The sequence below is a fragment of the Beta vulgaris genome, chromosome 2 (genome assembly GCF_026745355.1).
Source record: "Beta vulgaris subsp. vulgaris cultivar EL10 chromosome 2, EL10.2, whole genome shotgun sequence".
Lineage (NCBI taxonomy): Eukaryota > Viridiplantae > Streptophyta > Magnoliopsida > Caryophyllales > Amaranthaceae > Beta > Beta vulgaris.
Window position 1 is genome coordinate 3,391,161 of NC_079203.1, and position 23,693 is coordinate 3,414,853.

At 36.5% G+C, this 23,693-nt stretch overlaps 2 protein-coding genes across 8 annotated transcripts; one reads left to right on the forward strand and one right to left on the reverse strand.

Moving 5' to 3' along the window:
- Positions 1-2,499: 2,499 nt before the first annotated feature.
- LOC104887656 (pentatricopeptide repeat-containing protein At5g39980, chloroplastic) lies at positions 2,500-9,227 on the forward strand. 6 transcript variants are annotated; one of them, XM_048638154.1, is made up of 7 exons: positions 2,500-2,658; positions 3,645-3,830; positions 4,574-6,619; positions 7,059-7,171; positions 7,963-8,231; positions 8,354-8,449; positions 8,749-9,227. In XM_048638154.1, the coding sequence occupies exons 1-3, from the start codon at positions 2,582-2,584 to the stop codon at positions 6,606-6,608; spliced, it is 2,298 nt and encodes a 765-aa protein (XP_048494111.1). In that variant the 5' UTR covers positions 2,500-2,581; the 3' UTR covers positions 6,609-6,619; positions 7,059-7,171; positions 7,963-8,231; positions 8,354-8,449; positions 8,749-9,227. The 6 variants fall into 6 exon arrangements, with proteins under 6 accessions (XP_048494111.1, XP_019103602.2, XP_048494110.1 ...); XM_019248057.2 differs by lacking the exon at positions 8,354-8,449; XM_048638153.1 differs by lacking the exon at positions 8,354-8,449 and having other exon boundaries at positions 7,989-8,231.
- A 289-nt stretch (positions 9,228-9,516) lies between these two features.
- Positions 9,517-21,812, reverse strand: LOC104887655 (uncharacterized). 2 transcript variants are annotated; one of them, XM_010672339.4, is made up of 14 exons: positions 21,570-21,812; positions 19,470-19,606; positions 19,223-19,362; positions 17,419-17,564; positions 17,131-17,210; positions 16,792-17,049; positions 14,070-14,180; positions 13,472-13,594; positions 13,214-13,335; positions 13,071-13,140; positions 12,414-12,506; positions 11,669-11,796; positions 10,589-10,730; positions 9,517-9,918 (listed from the first exon to the last, which is right to left on the reverse strand). In XM_010672339.4, exons 1-14 carry the CDS (start codon positions 21,673-21,675, stop codon positions 9,784-9,786), a joined length of 1,791 nt encoding a protein of 596 aa, XP_010670641.2. In that variant the 5' UTR covers positions 21,676-21,812; the 3' UTR covers positions 9,517-9,783. The 2 variants fall into 2 exon arrangements, with proteins under 2 accessions (XP_010670641.2, XP_057248413.1); XM_057392430.1 differs by lacking the exon at positions 19,470-19,606 and having other exon boundaries at positions 21,570-21,796.
- Between the last annotated feature and the right edge of the window lie 1,881 nt (positions 21,813-23,693).

Consider the following 23,693-nt stretch of genomic DNA (forward strand, 5'->3'; position numbering starts at 1 on the left):
CATACCTTATTCTTATACCAATTTGTTTAAACCCCCCTATTTTTTATGTCAATATGTGTCATCATCAACTTTTGTTTATACCAATTTATATTTTTTTTACAACTATGATATTTCAGCCTATTTTAGGAAAAAAGGAACCATAATGTTGTTACTTATTTAACAGGTTGTAAGTCCCACCAAAATATTTTAGGAAGACAATTGTTGGGATTGTTATGAAATAATCAATAGTTGGGAACTCAATAAAAACGTCAACTTAGCATATTTTGTAGACGTTGCTGTATTTAGAACACTGTTTTGGTAATGAAAGTGTCTGGTGTGTAACATTTTACATCACAACTTATTGTGTAACAACATCTGACACGTGTGAATTCTTTCATGTCATTAAAACTCTTTCACGTAATTGGGACTGACTTATATGATAATTTTTAGCAAAACACAATTATATGTCATTATTACTCATTTTTATGTCATTATTACTTAGTTATATGTCATTTTTATTTTCAACAAAATTGTAGTATCAGTTTCTCCTATTTCATTATTATTTGTAAACTCTTTATATAGCATATCCTTGTTACTCATTTTTATCTCAATATCGGTGTATTTCATGTCATTTTTGAGCTGTCTCGTGTCATTTTAAAAAAAAATTATTACATTTCATTTCATTTATAAAACTCTTTCATATCATTGTAACTGACTTGTGTGACATTTTTAAGCAAACTTATATCATTCTGGAACTCCTTATGTATCGTATCATTATTACTTATTTATGTGTCATTTTTACTCATTAATAAATTCAATTCTATGTCATTATTACTCCAGTTCTATGCTATTTTTAATTATTTCTATGTCATTTTTCAGCAAACTTGTATCGTTTTCACCTATTTTTATTAGTATATTCAACTCCTTATGTTATACATCATTAATACTCTTTTATGTGTCATTATTACTCCCATTTTATGTCATTATTGACGTAATTCATATCATTTTGGGGTTGTCTCATGTCATTTTGTATAAACTAGTTGTTGGACCGCGCGCTGTCACGCACGATCCCCCAAGATAGCAAAAATTAATTAGTCAAATTAATGGTGTAATTATTCTAACTCACTTATTTCAATTACAAATGATTAATGTGATTTTAGTTTATGTTTGTGTACAGAAACATATTGCTCATAACTTGATATTATTTGTAACCAACATATCTTAAGTACATCATATTATTATGTTAGTCGGGGTATTATTATGACATAAGTAACTCCTTGCACTGATCAAGAGAACATAACCCAATGTTATGCAATCTATCTCTTGTTTTCAATCTCCTCAACATAGCTAGCCAGCCTATGAAGCCATGCTTAGGAACATTATGATGATCCCATATAACATCACTCCATCCAACCTTAACTCCAGGTTCCTGCATATTCTTGTACATAGCAGCAGTAGAATAGCCTGCTTGTGATAACCAACTTACCCCTATCGTCCTTGTTTTCAAATGATCTATTGTACTAAGTTTCTAATCCTTGGAGAAGTTTGATTTAGCTATTAGTGGTGCTGAACAAATCAGTTGGTTAATAAATCATGGCCTAAATTAAAGTTTGTATTATTATGATAATTTGAATTTGGTCTTAATGTAGTAAGATAGCATTCTCTTGCCGCCTGCTGGTCTCCATACAAAGACCCAATTTTCCCATTATCACACTCAAATTTCATGAGCATCAGGTAAGTAACAATGACGGCTTTGATATGATTTAAGGTAGGTCGTCCGAGGATGACGTTGTATGCCGTCAAATCTCGTACTACCAGGAACTTCACAAAAAGCGTCATCGCAGCTTCTTTGTCTCCAACTCTGACAGGTAGGGTAACCGTCCCCAAGATGAATTACCCCCCCCCCCCACCGAAACCAATGATCAGATGATTTACTGGAACCAATTCATTTTCGTCAAACTTTAATCTTGAAAGACAATCCGCGCTGATGATGTCGGTGGAACTTCCTGTATTAATCAGGATCCGTCGCACCCTGAGATTAGCAATCTTCATTTCCACCACCAGCGAGTCGTCATGAGGGGTTCTTATCTTTCCCCGATCCTGCTCACTGACCACTATCTTGGGAAAAGGATCAGTCTCTGCCTGATTGGTGAGCATCACTTGGCTGAGTTCCCTCAAATAATTTTTATGGCTGAGCACCCTCAAATAATCTGATTTCATAACTTATATCGGGGTATTATTATGTTGTTTTTGGGGAAGGGTGAGTGGTGGAATATGTTTATAGTCTAGAATTTCGGAGTGAAGCCCGGTATGAAGTATTTTGTTAGTATAATCAACTCTTCATATTATACTTAGTCCGTTTCAAAATACTTGACACGATTTACCTTTTGCACTTTTTACACACTCCCCTTTTAATGTATTTTATGATTTTTCATAAGCTACATTTTATACTTTGTTAACCCATATTTTGACCGATACGCACCTCCCTCTATGTACACCCGTGCGCATTATCGACCAATTGAAAAAAGAGTTGCACAGGAAATTTTTAGTAAAAGAAAAAAAATCCAAACAGATAACCCCCCTTCGGCCGAGCTCTCTGTAAATGTTTACCCCACATACCTCGGTACCTTCCTCTACTTCCCACTCTTTGCCGCACTCTTTTTACCACCACCAACAACAGTAAGTGTTGTCTTTCTCTTTCTCTCTCAATTTTCTGAAGTTGCCAATTTTGATTTTGTTCCATTTCTGAAAGATTGTTTGGTTTAAAATTCTTGCAAGAATATATTTTTTGACTATTGTATTTTATTGAATCGCTTTTCTGATATTCTGGTTGATTTTGCTCTTATTGATTTGTTGGGTACCTTTGGATTTGTGAAGAAACTTCCTGAGTTTGGTAATTTCAAGTTATACACAATGTACTAAAATGCACTTGAAAGTTGTAAACATAATGTATGAAGTACTAGTTATTGGGTGTTCTTTATGAAATGATGATTAGTTTGTTCCTCTAAGAATATGATAATCACTTGATTAATCTTTATTATTTAGGTATGATTGTGTGGCTTTAAACTGTTTTGAACTGTTGGGTCGGTTGCCATTGGTAAAGATTAGGGTGGTTTAACTGTATGAGTGCTAGCATTTTATTTAAAGTTGCATATTGTGATACTGTTTAAGGGAAAAAACATTTTGTTTTTATAAAAAGAATGTTTTTGATGAAACATTGTCTCTTTCTCATTTCATTGGATATAAGATAGCTGAATTGTTATGTTGAGTTGTATTTTCATTGAAAAATTAAAGAAAAAAGAATCTCTTTGCATTATGATGTAGCTTGGCAAGGGCAGATTTAGTGTGGGTTCGAACCCAGATACATGTGGAAGAAAAAAAACCCTAAAAGAACATATAATAAACGATACGTCATACGTGCATTGTAACAGAGGTTAGCCTAGTGGTTTTGATATGTTCAAAAGGGTTACTGTGAGCATGCTATTTACTTGATAAAATTAGTAGAATAGGGGGATGTTTAAATGAGCAAATGAGTAAAAAGAGCTTGGACGTAGGGGTTTAGATTCAGAGTGGATGCACTCTCAATTCACCTATCCACTAAAATTTTACTTCTCAATTCATTTCTTCCCCAGTTTTTTTGCTAACCCAATTTCATACTGTCACAGCTCACAACCCCCACGAACAAGTACACGGCTGCCCGCTCTTTCCTCAACATTCACCAACCCAGTCCCTAGAAAAATATCTACACACAGTCTCTCATTTACACACCACCACATTGCTGCTGGCTGCACTGCTCAGTCCATCAGCAGGGCGCTGGATTACCCTTTCAGCCTTTCTGAACTTCCACAGTGGTAAGCCAAGTCACTGTGTCAACCTTCACTTTTAGTCCTCTGTTTGACTGTTTTCAAATTCCAAATATCAGTTCCTTTTTCAAATAAAATGATTGATACTTGGATTAGTAGATTAATAGATAAATATGACTGGTTACTGTTGAAGTTTGTTTTTACCCCAGTATTTTAGATTTGATTGGTGACTAACATATATTTTTTTGATTTCTTCGAACTTTTATAAGGCATTTAGTGCCTAATGAGCTATCATAATTTGGTAATTGTTAGACCGTAACGTGTGAGGGGGTGAGAAGCTTGAAGCATTTTTGGAAGTCACTAATTTCCTTTGAGATTAAGTGCCTAATTAGCTATCATAGGGTTAAACTACTTGGTTGTGATTTGGATTTGAACTAATGTATTGGATATTTTAATCAATTTATCTTGGCCTTCTTTTTGAACGACTCTGAACCTACGTGGGTCAATTTCTAGATATGCCACATTACTTGGATATGTATTTAATGCATGCGAGCTTAAATTAAACGATAGATGAAGAAATAAAGGGATGTCGGTTCCAAGTCTGATAAAACTGTGAATAGGTGATTTTATTGAATCACTTATAGCACTGTGATGTTTCGTCCAGTACCAGTGAAGTACAAACTATAAGTACGCTTTTCATTTATTGTAAAGGTAGTTGATTGTCGTGTTTGGGGGTTGACTGATCATAAACCATTTGCATTTAACTTCATTCTGAAGCTGTTTTTATTAAGTATATGTAGGATGCTTGATAGTATAATGTTGGTGATGGATGGTGGTGTTCTTACAATAACACAAGCTCAACGAATTACCCCTTCTAAGAGCATCATCCATGGACTTGGAACTCAATGTATCCTCACAAGAACCGCATCATGTTCAACCAAAGACATATGGACCAGGTCACCATCACTTGCTTCGTCTTCTTCATTATCCACTTCTTTCTCACATCAACCACCTCAGACATACCGCCAGAAACGAACACCGAGAAACACTTTCTTAGACCACAGCATAGACATGGATGATTTGTTGAAATCTATAGCCCAAACAGCAGATGAGCAAGAGTTGTTTGCTTTGTTGTCACCTTATAAAGGCAGGCAACTATCTGTTCGGTTCATGGTCTCTCTTCTTTCTCGTGAATCAGATTGGCAACGGTCAATTGCATTGCTTGATTGGATAAATGATGTTGCTTTGTATAGCCCATCAGTGTTTGTTTACAATGTTGTTATCCGTAACGTGCTTCGGGCAAAGCAATGGGTGGTTGCACATGGCTTATTCGATGAAATGCGGCAGAGAGCATTGGCTCCTGATAGGTATACTTACTCGATGCTGATTACCGGTTTCGGAAAAGAGGGGCTTTTTGATTATGCACTTTCTTGGCTGCAGAAAATGGAACAGGATCGTGTGTCGGGTGATCTTGTTTTGTACAGCAACTTGATTGAGTTGTCTCGCAAATTGCATGATTATTCTAAAGCGATTTCTCTGTTTTCGAGGTTGAAGAGGTCTGGTATTAGGCCTGACCTTGTGGCTTATAATACAATGATTAATGTGTTTGGGAAAGCTAAGCTCTTTAGTGAGGCTCAGGATCTGTTGAGTGAGATGAGAGAAAATGGAGTTAATCCAGATACAGTTAGTTACTCAACGCTTTTGAATATGTTTGTGGAGAATCATAAATTCGTTGAGGCATTATCTGTATTTTCCGAGATGAATGATGCTAAATGTGTTCTTGATCTTACTACCTGCAATATCATGATAGATGTTTATGGACAACTTGATATGGCCAAGGAAGCAGATCAGCTTTTCTGGAGCATGAGGAAAATGGGCATTGAACCTAATGTTGTTAGTTATAATACTCTTTTGAGGGTGTATGGAGAAGCTGAGCTTTTTGGCGAAGCCATACATCTTTTTCGCTTGATGCAGAAAAAGGATATTGAACAGAATGTTGTTACCTACAATACCATGATAAAAACGTACGGCAAGTCTCTTGAGCACGAGAAAGCTGGAAATTTGGTGCAAGAGATGCAGAAAAGAGGGATTCAGCCAAATGCAATTACATATTCAACAATCATTTCTATATGGAGTAGGGCTGGGAAATTGGATCGTGCTGCCAAGTTGTTTCAAAAGCTTAGGAGTTCCGGTGTTGAGATTGATCAGGTTCTTTATCAGACTATGATAGTGGCTTATGAGAGAGCAGGATTAGTTGCTCATGCAAAACGATTGCTCCATGAGCTTAAGTGCCCTGATAACATCCCCCGAGATACTGCCATTACTATCCTTTGCAGAGCTGGAAGGATCGAAGAGGCCACGTGGGTCTTTCGACAGGCATTTGATGCTGGAGAAGTGAAGGATATCTCTGTATTTGAGTGTATGATTGAGCTTTATTCAAGAAACAGAAAATATACCAATGTCATAGACGTTTTTGAGAAGATGAGAAGAGCAGGATATTTTCCCAATTCAAATGTCATTGCTCTCTCCCTGAATGCTTACGGAAAAGTCAGGGAGTTTGAGATGGCTGATTTAGTGTATAAAGAGATGCGAGAAGAGGGCTGTATGTTCCCAGATGAGGTTCACTTCCAGATGCTGAGTCTGTATGGTGCAAGAGGTGACTTAAAGACCATGGAGTCACTTTTCGAGATGCTTAATTCTGATCCCAACATAAACAAGAAGGAATTGCATATTGTTGTTTCTAATGCATATAAATCAGCCAAAAGACTCAATGACGCTGATAGAACCATCAACGAGAGGACTGACAATGGTAACTTGAGATCTTGATCATAATAAAAGTAAGTGTACGTGCTTGTTTGCTTACATTACAGTGGCCTTAATTTATTTCAAGACTTGTGCTGTATCTATGTGAATGGTGTATAATTTAACTCCTACAAATTTTGGCCAAAAAAAGTTCACTACTACTAAATAAGTCTATCTAATGCAACAATTCAAGTGATGCACTAAACCATAAGAATGTTGCATAGAGCCGAATGCATTGTTGGGTAATGATCTAGATCTGATCCACTATCTTGGCAGTATATTTATGTCATGATTGCTGTAACTAATAGAGCAAAAATTATGTTTTTTCTTCTTGCGAGTGAAGGCACATTTTTTTTTTTGTTTCTTGTATAAGGGTTCAACAGTGTGAGGATCGAAGATTTTCTTCGTATGCCTTAGGATTCTCTTATATTGAATAGTTTTTGAATGTGTGTTGCATTTATATCATGATCTTAGACAAGCAACATGGTTTAGTTCTTTTCCATGGAGTATGATGGCGCTTGTGAGATATTGTGGAGTTGTTTGATCAGATACGTGGATCTAGCACTTTGACCTGGAAAGTCATGGAGGTGAGTTCTCATTTGTTTCTACGTTTCAAATATTCAGTGGTACATAGCCTCCATGATCTTGATGTACAAAATCTTGAAATTGAGGGCCTATATTTTCTGTGTATCTAGTTGATTTAGTCTTTTGAGACCATTTTTATTGACTTTTGATGTGGAGGTTTTTAAATGTGAAGCTTTCAATTCTGTCAATTGAAGCAGTTTATACATGTTCTAAGTGGTGCTTTCACTATTCTACCTATGATAAGGGAGGATAAGTTGTTCATAAATAGGCATTGGCACTGGTGTATGTTCAACTCCTAAAGGATATATTCTGGTCCAAAACTCAGCTTAATTTGACACTGTTGTTGATCTTCATTTCAATACTAATAGTATTCTGTAATCCCTATGCATGTCAACTATTAGGTACTGACCTGTTATATTGGTAAGTTTGTTGCTGGGCAATTCCATTAATCCATTTCGTTGAAACATGTTTTGAAGTGTGCCAATTTTGGTGCTGTGATGAGTTAATCTTTGTCATTACAATGTGCTTTTGCTTTCTTCAAAGAGTATGCAGCAGTTTCACTCACCACATTTTCATTTCGTTGACGAACTCAATATATTCTTTGAATTGCAGAACTCCTGCACCACATCTATTTGTACATCTCAAGAACTTGCATATAATTTTGATCAGTACCACTGTTGGTCTACCAATTTCTTTGGAGTTATCTATAACTTGAGTGCTTGTTGAATTGCTTTATTATTTTATGGTACAAGAACATTGATTGAATAAATTCCTTTTTACGTTGTGCTGACAGTTGACAGATCCTCTAATTATTCACAGAGACAAACATATCAATTATTCTCCTCACATTGGGCTTTTCAATTGGTACCTGATGGTCGATAATCCATATGATACCAGCATCTCTATTCAGATCAAAGAGACAGCTGGATACTTGGATCCTGAATATATGAAGTGGGCTGAAAGGTGATGTCTGTTAGAAGATGTATTGCTTGTCGAACGAGTGACAGGAAGATATCCAATCGATCATCTAAAGGGGTCAAATAGAGAGTAACCACAAGATGGGTGCGTATCTTAATCATCTCTTCTGACTTATTACTTGATCAAGCAATAAGATTATTGGTCTTAGGAGTTTTTCACTTCATGTCACGTGTAATATATAAGCTATCGTAATTGACGTGAATCAGAGAGCCTGACTTAGAAGAAGAGACTATGGTTCTATTTTACACGTCGAGTGAGAGTTATGAATGGGAAAGCAACAGCAACTACCTTATCTATATCCCGTGAGTGCTTGTTCCCAAGTGTCTTGATGCTTGTTTTCCTGCTTTGTCTAGAAGCTTCTTTTATGGCCACCCACTATGTATCAGTTGCATATGATTAATGCAGCTTGGATCAAAACTAATGAACTTCTGTTTAGCTCAATACATACATGCATCACTAGATACGAGAGCTGATCTTCTAACACGCTGCACGTCACTGAAGTGTCCTATGGATCTCTCATACTGGCTACATGATTGTTAATTTGCTCTTACAGTTTTATTTACGTAACAGAAGAAAATGATAGGATATTGTCTTTGTGCAGGCAATGAACAAATTAAAGAGCAAGTATGCAAGTGCTGGCGATGAAATCAGCCGTAGCGTTAAGCAACCAAGAATGACAAAGTCGTGTGTTGAGAAATAAGCATCGGAACACTGATATAACGCTATCGAGCAAGGATGAAGCAACAAGTAAGCTTGGAGGTGGTAGATAACTGGTGAGGCTCGAAGGTGTTAGGCACGGGAAAGTTGGAAATAGAATATGTTGAAGAAGAGAAAGTAGAAGGCTCGAAAGAGAAAGATTTGACTTGACTTAATTGTCAAACTGAGCTTGGAATTTGTTTCGTTTTAATCCCCTATTTTGGGTAATGAATTTTTATATTCTCCAGAAAACAAAAAGTAAATGACTTGTGCACCTTCTCACAAACACTAAAATAACTCAGGATTTGGGAGTTATTATAAGAAAAAATAGATTAATAAAACATTTATCAAATACTACTTTGGGTCTTTATTAATTTTTCTGTATTCCTTTTTGAAATGTTCTTTATTAGTTTATCCATTTCTTTTGTTTCTATTTTTGGAATATGACAACTTTCCGTCACACATACGTTCAAAACTAACATAAAATAATAGTTTCTCTTTCCTTCTAATAAAGACCGGAGGGAGTAGTTGTGTTGCATAAGTTGTACAACAGTTAAACTACATATTTATTTCATCACGCCTCTCGTTCAAATTATAGCTAGATACACAAACAACAAAGACAATCCACAGGAAACAACAAAGGGGTTTTAAGAGGCATGTCAAATGGTATGAATTAACAAAATATAACCACAAATAAATTTTCGCTATATTGTGAAAATGCTATCAACATATAACACGTAGGACATATCAGTATATATGACAATATCTTATAGATTGCAATAATGTCTCTGTAGTGCATAACTTCTTATAGACAGCATAGGCTCATATCATATGGTCAAATACTGGTATAATCTCTGCAGGAAGACATATAAACCCAAGTCAAAAGAAGAGGTGAGTGCAAGAAAGTTAGTTATCGCGCTGAATTCCGCAGTAAAAATGGTCAGGAAGATGTTTGAGACTGCAATGTTGTTGCCTGATCATTCTCGAGGCTACTTGTTTGTCTTTGGAAGTAGGGATGCAAGTAACGAACTCCTTCCAAGTACAGAGGCGTCTGCATTTCTATCAGGCGAGAAACCTACAAGGCAAGCCTCAGGGTTAAAATTTAGGTACTTCAAACATTAGTTTAGTGCAACATTTGTCAAGTCTCCCAATGATACAGTAATACAAGTAAACCTTCCATCATAACAAGAAAACATGCATTTTCTTCATCACAACAAGAAAACATGCATTTTCTCCATCACAACAAGAAAACATGCATTTTCTCCATCACAGATATTATATTTCAACACCACTAATTCAAACATTTTCTGTGAAAAAGTCGAGTCACAAAATATTTGGCAAAACATTAGATGTCAACTACGACATTGAGGAAGTCCGGTTAGAACATGAATTTAACCAGATGTATCTGCTACTCTGATACAGTGGGTGTAAGTGTGTAACCTTGTAAGGAGACTTAGCTTCTGAGTAGGAAACAAGCGAGGGAGCGGAGGGTAAATGCAATTCTAAAGTTGATAATATCAAGTATCAGTAACATGTGAATCACCATCGATTCGGAACTAATTACAGCTACCTGTTTGTAATTAAAAAGATTGTCCTTTTAACTTCAAGCCCTGTATTAAACTGGGAGACAAGTATCAACCTATCTAGTCATTGAATGAAATGATGGCCTTGTTCGACAGGACTTACCATCGAAATTGACTGAAGACAATCTCTAGTTATGATCTACTGGAAAAGTAACTACTTACAGCTCGACGGAAGGCGAACATCTCTTCTTCTCCAGATAGTATAGATATGATGCCACTTGGAGATCCACCAGAACCCATACTACCTTCTGCTAAGACATCCCTGCGAAGCTTTGCATCTTCCATCTCTGTTTCGAATTGAAAACTGAAAGACAACCCATATTTTGTCAGTATATCCTTTCCTCTAACCAATATTCACCTGTTCTAAATGCTTTTCAAGAGCATATTTCACAAGATTAATGGCAACACATATTTTCAATTTCCCTTCCAAAATCCAAACGCTAAGTCCTTCAACGACCAAGTTACTGAAAGCACTGAAAGAAGATAGATAGATTTCTGTATGATTCATGATCAATCTAGTCCAGAAGTCAGCTGATGCTTACAGGCGCCTCTCATTCAATGGGGAAACTTATGTAATAACTAGCTTGACAATTTTCATCAGGGAGGACCTGAGTTCAGCATCTTAAGAGAAGCCAAAGGTTACAAACTGAAGTCTATTTATTGCTCAATCATCACATAATGTCCAAATAAAGATTCTTAAACCTTCAAGCACCATTGACTTGAGGCAGTGGGTTTATATGCATGGCTAAACTTAACAGCTGACACAGGCATACTGCCGACATCGTCAGTTGGAAGAGCTAGAATATACTTTCGACCACCTCAAATTTATCTTAATACATTGGCCTAACAAGCCACTGATGTGTAGTGTGGTTCTTGATTGTGGACTTGTGGTTCAACATTTCATAGGAGGGCAGAGGGAAGCAGCACAAACAGAAACTTAGCAATTACATCTGACTGATTGGATGGATACTTTAATGGTAAAGCCAACAATAGTTCTATTCAGTATCACCAGAGAATGAACCGACACGGTAAGATCACAATCAAAATTCTAGAATGTAACTCGTAACATGCATTTATAGGTAGAAATCAAAACCCTATGTTAAAATTTTCAGTACACAACATTTGATGTGCATAAAAATGATTTGTGAAAGATCAAGATGCATTTAAAGGGTAAAGTTAACAGTTACCAGAAAAAAAAAATTAACAAAGTGCAGAGATAGGCATGAAGAAGCTAGCACTTGCCTTTCCAAATCAAAAAGAGGTCCTTCTTCAGTTCCTTGGAAGAGGTCATCAACAGAACAGGCGGCAGAACAAAATAGGCGACAGTGATGATTGTATAACTCGTCTACGAGCGTGATGAATCTCCGTGCCTGAAAACCATAATATTTGATATAGCCAAAGCATCAAGTCTAGAATGGAACTGTTGGAAAAAATGCCATATATTAGTGTTTACATCGCCTACATGCGTTTCTCTTCCAATATGTGGATTCTGACACTGGCAGTGGTATGTATTTGCAAATATTTACTTGTCCATCATAGTGAAATTATGGTCAAGATTTTCAATCATAGTAAGCAGTCATGGTCGCAATAACAGTCGCACGTCATGACACCATACACAATTGTGGTGTGATATAATACGTTGCTCACTTGCAGTTGAAACGACATAAATTCTACATCTGATGGTATCAGTCTCATTGGCCATACCAGCCAATACATGACGAACCTCCCAAGGTAAGATATCAGTTGGGCAGGCTGAAATCTGATATACTTAGGCTGTCACATCTCTATTTGGCTGATATATGATATCATAATTATAGCACACAAGTCCACCTAAGATAATTCGAAAATAATTTGCTCCCTCAGCTAAAATCCTGATTCAATTCCTGGATATCTAAGCAGATGCATACTAATCGATCATTTCATTATTATAAAACTAAATATATGTATAGCCAAGGAAAAGAGCATAGAGGAGGCTTAGGATGCATACCTTGTCCCTGATACGCATGCTCATTGCAGGGATGTCAGATATAAAGACAGTGTGGTAATTGTTAGCTATTGCAATATAATCTGCTGCCCCAACCTACCAACATTATAAAAAAATTTAGTGGGTGATCGCCATAATATACTTCATTAGCCAAGAAAAATGAAATACAGCATATCACACAGATCTGCTAATTAATATCATGAAATTTCAGTTAAAGAAGCCCCGCTGAGGAGAGCAGATTCATTTCATTATTGGCACCCGAATGCTTTATATTCCAGTTTCTTAAGCTATATGCAAGCAGCTTCACTTCTTATCTTATAGATGCTCACATGATAACAATGTAAAAGTCCTGAAACGGTTTTAGGTAGCAGTCCAGTGCAATATATGCACCGCATGATGGTAATGATCACAAGTGACTAGAATGACCACACGACTACATAGTATTATAATTGAGAGAGAGGGGGAGGGAGAGGGGGGGGGAGAGAGGGGGAGAGGGAGAGAGAGATAGAGAGAGAGGGAGAAAGGGGGGGAGAGAGAAAGGGAGGGAGAGAAGGGGAGAGAGGGGGGGAGAAGGAGGGAAAGAAAGGGAGAGGGAGAGAGAGAGGGGGAGGGGGAGGGGGGGAGAGAGAGAGTCCCCGCAAACAAGGAGAAAAACATTACCGGGCGACCACAAAGATACTCGAAGGAAAAACGTGCAACCCCATTGCAGCTTTGTTGAACATCTAAAGTCCTGTGTAATTATGCATCATTAGTCAAATTAGGCATTGAACAAACATGCTGAACTTAGATGAACCATATACTACCTCCCAAACATCACAGGAATAGTTTTAGTTGTCACGTCCCCTCCATAATGGCTGGTGACCTCATACCACATTTTGTCAAATTCCTGCAGTGCCTTGCTATCTAAAGGATAGAAGTAGTGAATCTGCAAAAGGGAGATACATTAAGTAAGAGCACAACCATAATTCCATAACCGATTAGTCAAGGTGGAGTTGGAAAACAGGTCATTGCATAAGTAAAATATTTATCGTAATACTAGAATCTTCAAAAGTAACCCTCACCTGGTTTACAGATCTCTGGGCAATAAGTCGACGATAATCAATCTCACTTCCAATTAGAACATTCTGGCAATGGTCTTCCAGTTTCTCAACCAGTTTTAGGAAAATCTCTTTCTGCATTCCATCCTGCAATCCATCATGTTCTTCCAGTTACAGCGTGCATCACTTAACCAGTAAAGTCATCTAGAAAAGCCTTCATAACTTCGTCTGTGAATTTAGTTTGATTGACCATAAACGTGGCATCTAAAAGGGTAGTCATATACTATAATATTGAGGACAAGTTTCAAATATAGTTAACTCAGTTCACAAGTAGGTGATAGGGCCATCAGATTGCAGGTCAGGAATCCCCAGGTTGTGCAAAAGAAGGCCCAATGAAGCAGAGAACGTAAGCCAAAGACTTGTATCATTGTATATGATACCTTTGTCAGCATTGTTACAAGCTTTTTAAAGATTTGAAAAGAGTGAAACACAGATGACCAGATTAAAGATGGACATTTCTGAGTTCTGACCATTGTAAGAAAGACAAATCATAGATACCAAAGTTTTATTAATTAACAGGAGGAAAGAAAGAAACTCCAAGTTACAAGCCTACAGTGCATACCTGATTCAAGTCTCTGGGAGCTCGATTACTGGTGGCTACAAACACAGTTCCAGTACTCAGCAATCTGCTAACAATTCCAGATAGGGCCACAATAGCAAATACATCAACAGTCTGTGGTAGAGAACAAAGAGATGACAAGTTCAACTGAGTAGCAAAACAACATTGCTACCATAAACACATGAATCTTATTTCACAAGTTGACTAAATAAGAGTATCTAATATCAAAAGTTAAAAAGACCCAAATAGAGCACTTAGTAAACAAAATACTACAAGTAACAAAAAATGTAAATTTGGAAAAAAGAATATATTAAAGATTGTCATTCAGTATAGCAATCATTTGTTCATATTCAAGGGCAGGGATTTTACTAAAGCCAGCACCGATATCAGTTGGTAACATGCTAAGATTCTCAAAATATTATTTTTATTGTTTGTTTTCGTGAAAGAATGAAATAGTTGAGATTCCCAAGCAATTGAACAGGAAACCTGTTATGCAAGAGTAGGAAAATTTAGTCTGGTAAATTGAGATCTCAAAAAGATCACATTCTCTTATGTTTGAAGTAGCCAGTAGCTAGAAGCCTCTAAATAATACACCTAAACATGTAATAATATGTAAAGATATTAGTAGAGTGATAAATTACTTAAGCACTATCTCCACTTTTCTATTCTCTTTATGATCATTGTAACACGAATAACCGAAGTTACAATATATAGACCAAACTCTACACCCAGGGCCTGTTCTCTTTGGCATAAAACAGCTGAACAGAACTGAATTGAATTAAACTGAATTGAATTAAATTGAATGTAATATATATATAAATAATATTTAAACAATAATAATATGAATATTAAATAATTATTATAATGATAAGTAATAATAATGAATAATAATAATAGTATTTTGAATATTTTTAAATGATAGTTATAAATAAATACTATTAATAATCATAATTTAATAATAATAATAATAATTAATGATCATAATGATAATTAATAATAATAATTTTATATTATTTGTATTAATATATTAATACTTGATGATGTATATAATAACAATAATATCTAAGAAGTAAATTAATATTACTATTTTAATAATTAGATTTAAGAATATAATAATATTTAGTAATAATAATAATAATGATTAGGTCGGACCGCGCAAAATTGCATCATAAACCGTTTTGACGCGATTTAATTGGTTTATGGGCTAAAAAACGTGGGTTTATTTGTGTTTTTGACCTAAACCATGTTCCTCCTAATAATGATAGTAATAATAATGAGTAAAGCTATAATAAACAAAATAATATATAGAAATAATAAAAATAATACTTAATAGTAATGATATAAAAATAAATAATAATAATAATAATAAGAGTAATTAGTAAAATAAATTAGACCAACATAATAATAATATTTAACAAAATGGTTATAAAAGAATGGAGCTGAGCTGAAAATAAGCTGGGGAGAATAGACCCTCATTGTAGTAAACTTAAGAAACTACCAAAAATGGAATAGTCATGGAATCAGCGGTTTAGAGTGATTTTCTCATCTAGCGTGGAGCAAAGAAAAAGCTTTTTGAATAGAGTCAGAATTCAAAGCAGCTTTCAATAAATATCCACGAGTTGAATTCTGAAGAGAATGTAGTAGACCAAAAAATGCTCTTAAAATACCAAAAAAAAAAATAAAAAAATCAAAGACTATAAATGATTAATTTGAACATTGACAAAGTCCACCAGATGCTGGAACTGGACACAGGAACATGCTTTGTTCATATGACTGCGGGACTATGTTGTGGCAATCAATTTCAACAACATACTTATTTCATGCTACAAGGTCACGTCAAATGACATGTTACATAGATGCATTTTCTTAATTCATGATGTATCTGATTTTTGGTCAGGTGGATAGCATATGGTTATGCAAAATTTTACATCAGCATCTTGTGCTAAACCAAGATCATCAATTAAGCTTCTCAACTTAATTGCCTCTTTGGATCCTTGTGTAACGGATCTTGGTGTGTTGTTCAATGAAAAGGCTGCTACAAGGATCCAATGAATAGCTAAGTTTGTTGACAATCCCTGACTACAATCCCGGGGACATCATGGCGACTTTAAGGAGATACTTTTACAGTTACCACATTAAATATATATGGATGTGACCATTATCATCTCTACTACCACCATTTTTAGTTTCTACAGCTTCCTGATGGTTGTCTTCAATATAGCTATCAATTCACCCTTTCCTCAAAAGAATCTCCTGGGAGTATCACTTATAGCCAACTTTCCTATCTATAACAGCTATGACAACCTTTCTACACTACCTGGATGTGACATCAGCGTACAAGGAGTTCAAGGGCGTCAATTGTTCAACACCAAACAAAAGTGATTTAGCCCTTATATAAAGAAAAGTGATTCTTGAACCCCCTTTACGCTCATGTCACGTCGAGATACTGTTTCAAGGCTATCATAATTCATAGGGTCCTACCGTCCTAGGGCGTCTAAACACGTAGACTTGCCAAAACCCATACAGGAACTCAAAAAATACATATGAAGGGAAACAGCTAAAAGGGGTATGGCACAGACAACAATAAAGATCACAATTAAAAATGATCAACAATTTCACAAGCAAGGACAACTACCCAAGAACATGTCCACCACCGTCCACCACACAATAAACTTTTCTATAGGCTCACAATCAAAATACTTTCAACATCATAAGAAAAACTAACCTGTATTTCATCGAAGCAAAGAATGCTAGCTCCTTTTTCACCCTCTTGTTGACCTACAAGAAAATTATCTGCCACAGCAGGAAGAATGTATTTAAATTGTACTTCTTGCTTATATTGTTCTTCTGCAGCCAACCATTCTTTGACTTTGCTATCAAAGGGAAGATTCGTAATCCAGCTAGATATACTTGACTGCAAGGACTTTTCTTCCACCTGATGCTTCCATAATTTATGCATATGTTCATGAATCTCTAGCATAGCCTGCCAATAAAAGGCATATCACTTTAATGATCGCACGGCTGTATCCAAAAGCTTTTCTTCTTTATCTTTTTCCCTTTTTACCTCATGAAAGTGAAACCTTCTTCGATGCTTAACAACTCCTTCTGTTGCGCGATAAAACATATCCATAAGCATAGTTTTCCCTACAAAGATAGACAAGAAAGGAATCAGAATATCCTCTTTTAAAGGCTAAAACTCAAGAAGCAACTTTGAAAGAACCCCCCCCCCCCTCATCTAATGTGAGGCAGGTCCTAACTATTCTTCCATTATACCACTGACTTGAAGTATAAAATGGAAGACCTTAATAAACTACAAAACTCAAGTCTAAGAAAATTGATTATTACAGCTCACCACTTCCCACATTTCCATACAAATACAATCCTTTCGGGGCCACAGGAGCAACTGGACGTGGACCAAATAAAGAATCCAATTTCTTCTCCCGGTTGAGGTACGAAACCCACTTTCCCACTCCCGGTTCTACATCCTGAGAATTCCTCCTGGCCACAAAAGAAATACTCGTATATAAGACAACAATGTGATCATATTTCAAAAACATTAAAATATGTAAGAAAACCAGATCCAGTTCTCATACAATAGGTGATATGAAACTTTACATGCACAAATATGCTGACCCAGATGAAACAATTTATAGAGCGAACAAGCACCCCCCCCCCCCCCAAAAAAAAAAGATCTGTCCGGCTTCCCCCAAAACATGAGAAACAAGAGGCTGGGATCTTGAACATTGGTCATCCTACCATAACCTTATGCCATACACATTTGCAGGAATGACCAAATTAAGAGGTATCTTCCACTAGCGCAAACCAAACCTTTATAAATGAGATGCAATTTGACGCCCTCCACCTTGCCATCAAGTACAAATCTACAATGACCCCACCCCCTGACAGATAATGTTCATGCTGGCAGAATTTATGAAAAGGAAAAAGGAGTGATGTACCCAACATGAAAATAAAAAGGCCACTCTGACAATTTAACTTTTCCATGATCTTCGAACCGTGAGTCTGTCATGAACAGCATTCCGAAAGGACAGGATCTCAAGACTTCGTCCAATGAGGCACCACTTAGCTCTAAGCAGCAAACAAGGGTAGCACAAGCAGCTGTTGGAGACTGTTCATGAAGACTCATAAGCTCGTAGCACTATTAGACTTACAACTACAACTTTCCTCAACTTTTTTAAGAGGAAATCATTTGACAGAGAAGGCCGATCAGAGCACAAACAAATTCTTTCAGCGATCTGTGAGCTGACTCTGTGCACTCAGATAGTAAATTACCAAATGAATGATGTTAGAAGCTCTCTGAAACTCCAAAACATATACTATGGGCACATGGATGGTACATAAGAAAGTTATACCATATGAAATTTCTAAATTGGAAATGACTGGCATAGCGAGCAACCGAGCATCAGAGACCTACCAAAAGATCCCAATACTTTTGGTGCAACCACATCATAAAGGGAAATAATTTTCTCATTTAAATTCCCCAGGGACTGTTTAAATCTCTAGATTGGAGATTCCACAATGTTTGCTTCCTCTTATTCATGCTCTTTCATGTAAACAGTTTCACTACAAAGACCGACTATTCTCAACCTTCTTGTTCAGCACAACCAGCGCAAACAGAAACTTCTGCATAGCCATAAAGATTTATTACAATGGTTTCGAACTCTACAGATTGATGCACAAGACATGGCAGGGTCACCAGTTTGTTCATTATTAAAATAACATCTTCATCTTCTCTGTCCAGAACAAAAGTTGAAGAGCTCAATAAATATTTGTCTGACATAGCTTAAGAGTTGAATCTCAAGAACAGTCCTCATGTGTGCATCTTTCTGGAAGAGAAAAAGAGGGGAGGAACAGGGAAGATAAGACACCAACAATGAAGTATGCGCTAAACAATGGTAAAATGCATTTGCACTTCCATGGAAATCCTCCCTTACCTCCTCAACCCACCCCCTCCAAACAAAATCTCATTTGACGAAACAGGAAGAGACAGTGAAAAACATAACACCAAGAGGTAGACCAGAACAAAGTTTAAGATAAAATTAAGAAGCAGCTGTAGAAAAATATTGAAGTAGGTACGTCTGTTCAAGACATGTCAAAAGCATCAAGAGCAAACTCTGACATTAAATAGCATGCCTCACCGAGTCATACTTTCAACCAATTTATTTCGCTTCTTTTTCATTTCTGACCACACATCACCCTGTTGCCTGCGCTGTGCTTCCTCCATTAGAATCCGGCGGTGCTCTTCCTCCCTTTTGCTCTCCCAGCTTGCTAACTTTTCCTGGAAATAGAAGTCCAAAACAGGTACAGAAATCAGAAACAATTCAAGTTATCCTTGCCACCTCAAATCACTAAAGATGTTAGATATCATCCATCCAGCTGGCATACATGATATTCTTCCATATCCTTCTCATATTTCTCCAGCCTCCCCAAAAGATTTTCCAATTCAGAAGCAACTCGTTCTTGATATGGATCATGTTGTAGCTTGCCTTGCTCAACTAGATTCTGGTATTGTACCAGGGGTCCTGGATGAGAATCTCTAGTCAGTACTATCCCGAACACATTGATTTACCCATAAAACATACTCCCTCCGTCCCAAAATATAGTTCCCATTTCTCTTTTTTCACGATAATTTATGCAAGTAGAATCTAAGAGAGATAGTAAAGATTTTTTGTTTATTTAAATAAATGTTGTATGGGAAAAGATGATTTTAGGAGAGAGAATGGAGAATAATTGGTGAAAGAGCATTAATTGTAACATTTTGGTTGAATAAACAAAGGAAAAAACAATATTCAAAAAGCAAACAAATGATGGGACACGATTTTTCTAGATAAACTAGTTATTAGGCCCGGGCTATGCCCCGGATAAGAAAACATTTCATTTATTAATATAATACTTTATGATAATAACACTAAATAAAACTTAGCCTAGTGGTTAGAACTTTAGTGTATGTACTTGAGGTCTCGGGATCAAACCCTATACTATGCAATTTCTTATTTTTTTTATTGTACATGGATTACATGAACTAAAACTCCCTAGGGAGAGCGCCACATGGCACAGTTTCTTGTTCTCGCGTGCCTTTTAATATATTTGTATAGATTACGGAAAAATGTGGAACTAAATATGGAAATGGGAACTATATTTTGGGACGGAGGGAGTAGTATCCCACAATAAAAGCTCAACCAATTACCAACTGATCCGTAAAAACATGATTCAGCCAATACAAAACAGGAGTTTAGAATTTCTTTTACGCACCATCAGTCAATTAACTAACTGAAGGTTCCCAAGAATAACTGAAGGACATCAGCTAGAGCCTTGGGATAACATGTATAATAGAAGAAACAGCCCATATATTGATCCATTCTATTTTCAGTGTTTTTAAAGAGAAAAACAAAGCATCTCGTATAACCAAAAGCTAAAAGCAGTTCCCGTAAAATCCAACTTAAACAACATAATATGGCATTGGGCCAGGCCGGCAGGCACAACCCAGCATGGGCACACGCAGGCACAGTATGGAGCATACTAGGCCACATTTTTGGACCGGAAAGCACGACATGGAAGTAGGCACAACCTTCGGCATGAAAAAGCTCTACAAAAACACAATTTTTTTAGGTTTAGGCATGACAAGCCACACTGGGACTTGGTTCTGTTTCTGGTCAGCATGTCAAAACAAGGGCATGAGCCAGTGTGCCGTGCTAGGGGGTGTCTGACCAAGCCTCCAGCACGAGCACGACTTAGTACCATCATTAGAAAATTGAATTACAAAGAACTTAAAAATAGGAACTTGTGGAAACGAGAAGGGGTTCTGTGAATGAGAAACAGGACAATCCTAACCCATTAAAAGCCATGTCCATAAAGAAGTGCAATTCGTCCTAGGCAATTGTTGAACTGTTGAAGTCTTTTCACAAAGACGAACAACAGATAATATGTACGTCTCAAAAATTATTTTCATCTTATATACTGGCATTATTATAGCCCTCACTGACATGACAAAACTTACATGCTCGAAACTGAAGTCACTAAAACAGTCTGAACTTGACAGACCAAAACTCTCTGAATGCGACAGTTTATTCACCAAAACGTGTATTACAACATTGAGATATCATTATATCAAAATTTCTACTTTCAAGACTCATTTGAAAGTTTTTTAGTATTATCTAAAAACGAAACAATAACCAAAATTCAAACACGTCCATTGCTGCCATTTCCACGAAATTTCTTCTCCAAAAAACAAAAATCCAGCTCTAATAACAAAGAAAAATGTTCGACAAATATAAACGTCAATCAAAACATATCGACCAACTCAAAATTCAATCGAACTTAATCAACTAATTACCAATTACAACAACGTAAAATGTAGAACTAACAATTTCATTACACAGAAGCAAAAACATACTGAATTTCAACAACTAATAACACTCGATTAAATCATTTTTTTCGATTTAAACTTCAATTACGCGCAATTTTTTTAAAAAAGATGAGAATTACCTGGACGATTAGAGAAGAAGCGGATCAATTTGAGTCGAAAATTAGGATTATGACGAACAGATGCATTGGAGAAGATGCGAGAAATTTGCGAAAATCTGTTGATCATTTTCTTTCTGCGTCTGAATATGTTATCGATTGAGGTTTACAATTGCGGAAATTCGTCGAAGAAAGAAAGAAATGGGAGAGAGAAATTGTCGCAGAGTGTACTAGTGTAGTATGGAGGACGTGGAGTGTTCTGCATTGTGAACGTGTAATGAATTTGATGGTCAGACAAAAAGTTTGCGTCATAAAGAAAAACGGTTGGGTTTTAGTAACTAGAGCATGTGTGTAGTAATGGTGATGGCCTGATGGAGTTATGGGTGAGGGGAAAAATTCCTACTTTTTACCACGGTTGAATTAGGGCAATACTCGACATTAATGTTTTAGATAGCGGATAGAAATTAGAATAGATCAGAAACTTTAGTTGAAAAAGTTAAGTATTATTTGGTAAGATAGCGGTGAGGGTAGAGGTTAGAGGTTTAATAGGTAGTAGTTAGGTAGGATCTAAAACGTTAAAATGATTAACATTCTGCAGTATATGATGGGGTCATTATCCGTGACAATGCAGGCAAGCTCATTCATGCCACGACTTTCAACCTTGGAGCAACTTTTGTTATCACCGCCGAGGCAATCTTTCTCCACTACGGTCTCAAGTTGGCTGCACAATTGGGTATCTCCAACATTATCACAATTTTCTTATAGTCAACCCAATCAACGGTAGACTATAAAAAAATTGCTAATATCATTGCCGGCTGCAGAATACTTATTCGTCAATTCATCTCATGACACATCATACCTTTATGAAGAAAAAACATGAACATCATCACCTTGCGACCCCCACATACTTGGTCCAACTCAACCTCGAGTCGAGGTCGTGACCACCCGTTTACGAGCCATCAAAACATCAAAGTTTTTAGAAGAGAAAAAAATTGTAAATGGCTAAGGTGGTAATATTCTCTCGATAGGGTTGGAATGTAATAATCTCTTAAGGCTTCCAGTTAAACGACTTCTTTGTCTTTAGTACTTCTGCAAACGTTGGCATGATGAAATCATCAACCACCACAAGCTTATCAACCAAGTTACCGAAAATTTTAGGAAGGATTGCATCATAGAGTTATGGATTGTAAAGGAGCATGTTGTACAAGAATCTTGGGTAGACCTGGCAATGTTAGTCCCAATCCGAAAATTCGGTCCGAAATATCCGATCCGTGGTCCAAACCAGACGGTCTGAATCTAAAACGATCGTCCAGTCCGAAATAATTTTGACCCGAAACTCACCTGAAATCCGAATGATCCATATATCGTGACCGATCTGAAATTAATCCGATGCAAAGGTAACCCGATCTTAAAGCAATAGAAAATTATTGGCTTCCATTAGGCTTTGATCCGAAGTATTCGAAATTGATCCGTTTAAAAAAAAAACGATTATCACAAGTACTCTTTGGCACAGGTCCTGACTATGCAAATTAGTTATGTATACCTTCAGAAAGCACGAAGAGTAGCACTGTGGCAGTTCCATATATAAATAAAAAACCATGAGAATAAAGGAGTAACAACTCCATACATAATAAAGATGAGGCAATCCATCATTCGATCCACAACCGTCTGATCGAAAAGCATCCCAATTTGATGATGATTCGAAACGTAATCCGAAATTTAGCCCCATTCGAAATGGTCCGGTCCGGTCCGGTCCAAAACCGGTCCGAATATAACTTGATCCGAAAACGGTCTGATCTAAATTGATCTGGTCCGAATTCGATCTGATTTGCCAGGTCTAATCTTGGGTTAATTTATTTCAATATCATTTAATCAAGTAGTAAGTTGTGACAAACTTGAGGATTTACTAAAGGATGAAATCATAGTTTGATTAGGCAAGTATGTCATGATTTGTCATGTGCTTCATACATCAAAGAGCTAAAGGAGTTAGAAATATATGGTTTACTTAATGATTGGATGGAAAAAAAGCTACTCAATGAGAAAGTAGTTATGCAATATAGGATATATAACAATTGCGTAGGATTATTTTACCTCTTTATCTACAAGAGGCAAATATAATTCTCGATAGTTATTAACCTCTAAATTTCC

Bases quoted from the DNA above. Each gene is read 5' to 3' on its own strand.
- LOC104887656 (XM_048638154.1), top strand. From the start codon at position 2,582: ATGTTTACCCCACATACCTCGGTACCTTCCTCTACTTCCCACTCTTTG. The intron at 2,659-3,644 runs GTAAGTGTTGTC...ATACTGTCACAG, and splicing joins TTTTACCACCACCAACAACA to CTCACAACCCCCACGAACAA. The intron at 3,831-4,573 runs GTAAGCCAAGTC...GTTTTTATTAAG, and splicing joins CTTTCTGAACTTCCACAGTG to TATATGTAGGATGCTTGATA.
- LOC104887655 (XM_010672339.4), bottom strand. From the start codon at position 21,675: ATGATCAACAGATTTTCGCAAATTTCTCGCATCTTCTCCAATGCATCT. The intron at 13,595-14,069 runs GTATGCACTGTA...GATGGATTGCAG, and splicing joins CTCCCAGAGACTTGAATCAG to GATGGAATGCAGAAAGAGAT. The intron at 11,797-12,413 runs GTATGCATCCTA...TATGGTTTTCAG, and splicing joins GCATGCGTATCAGGGACAAG to GCACGGAGATTCATCACGCT.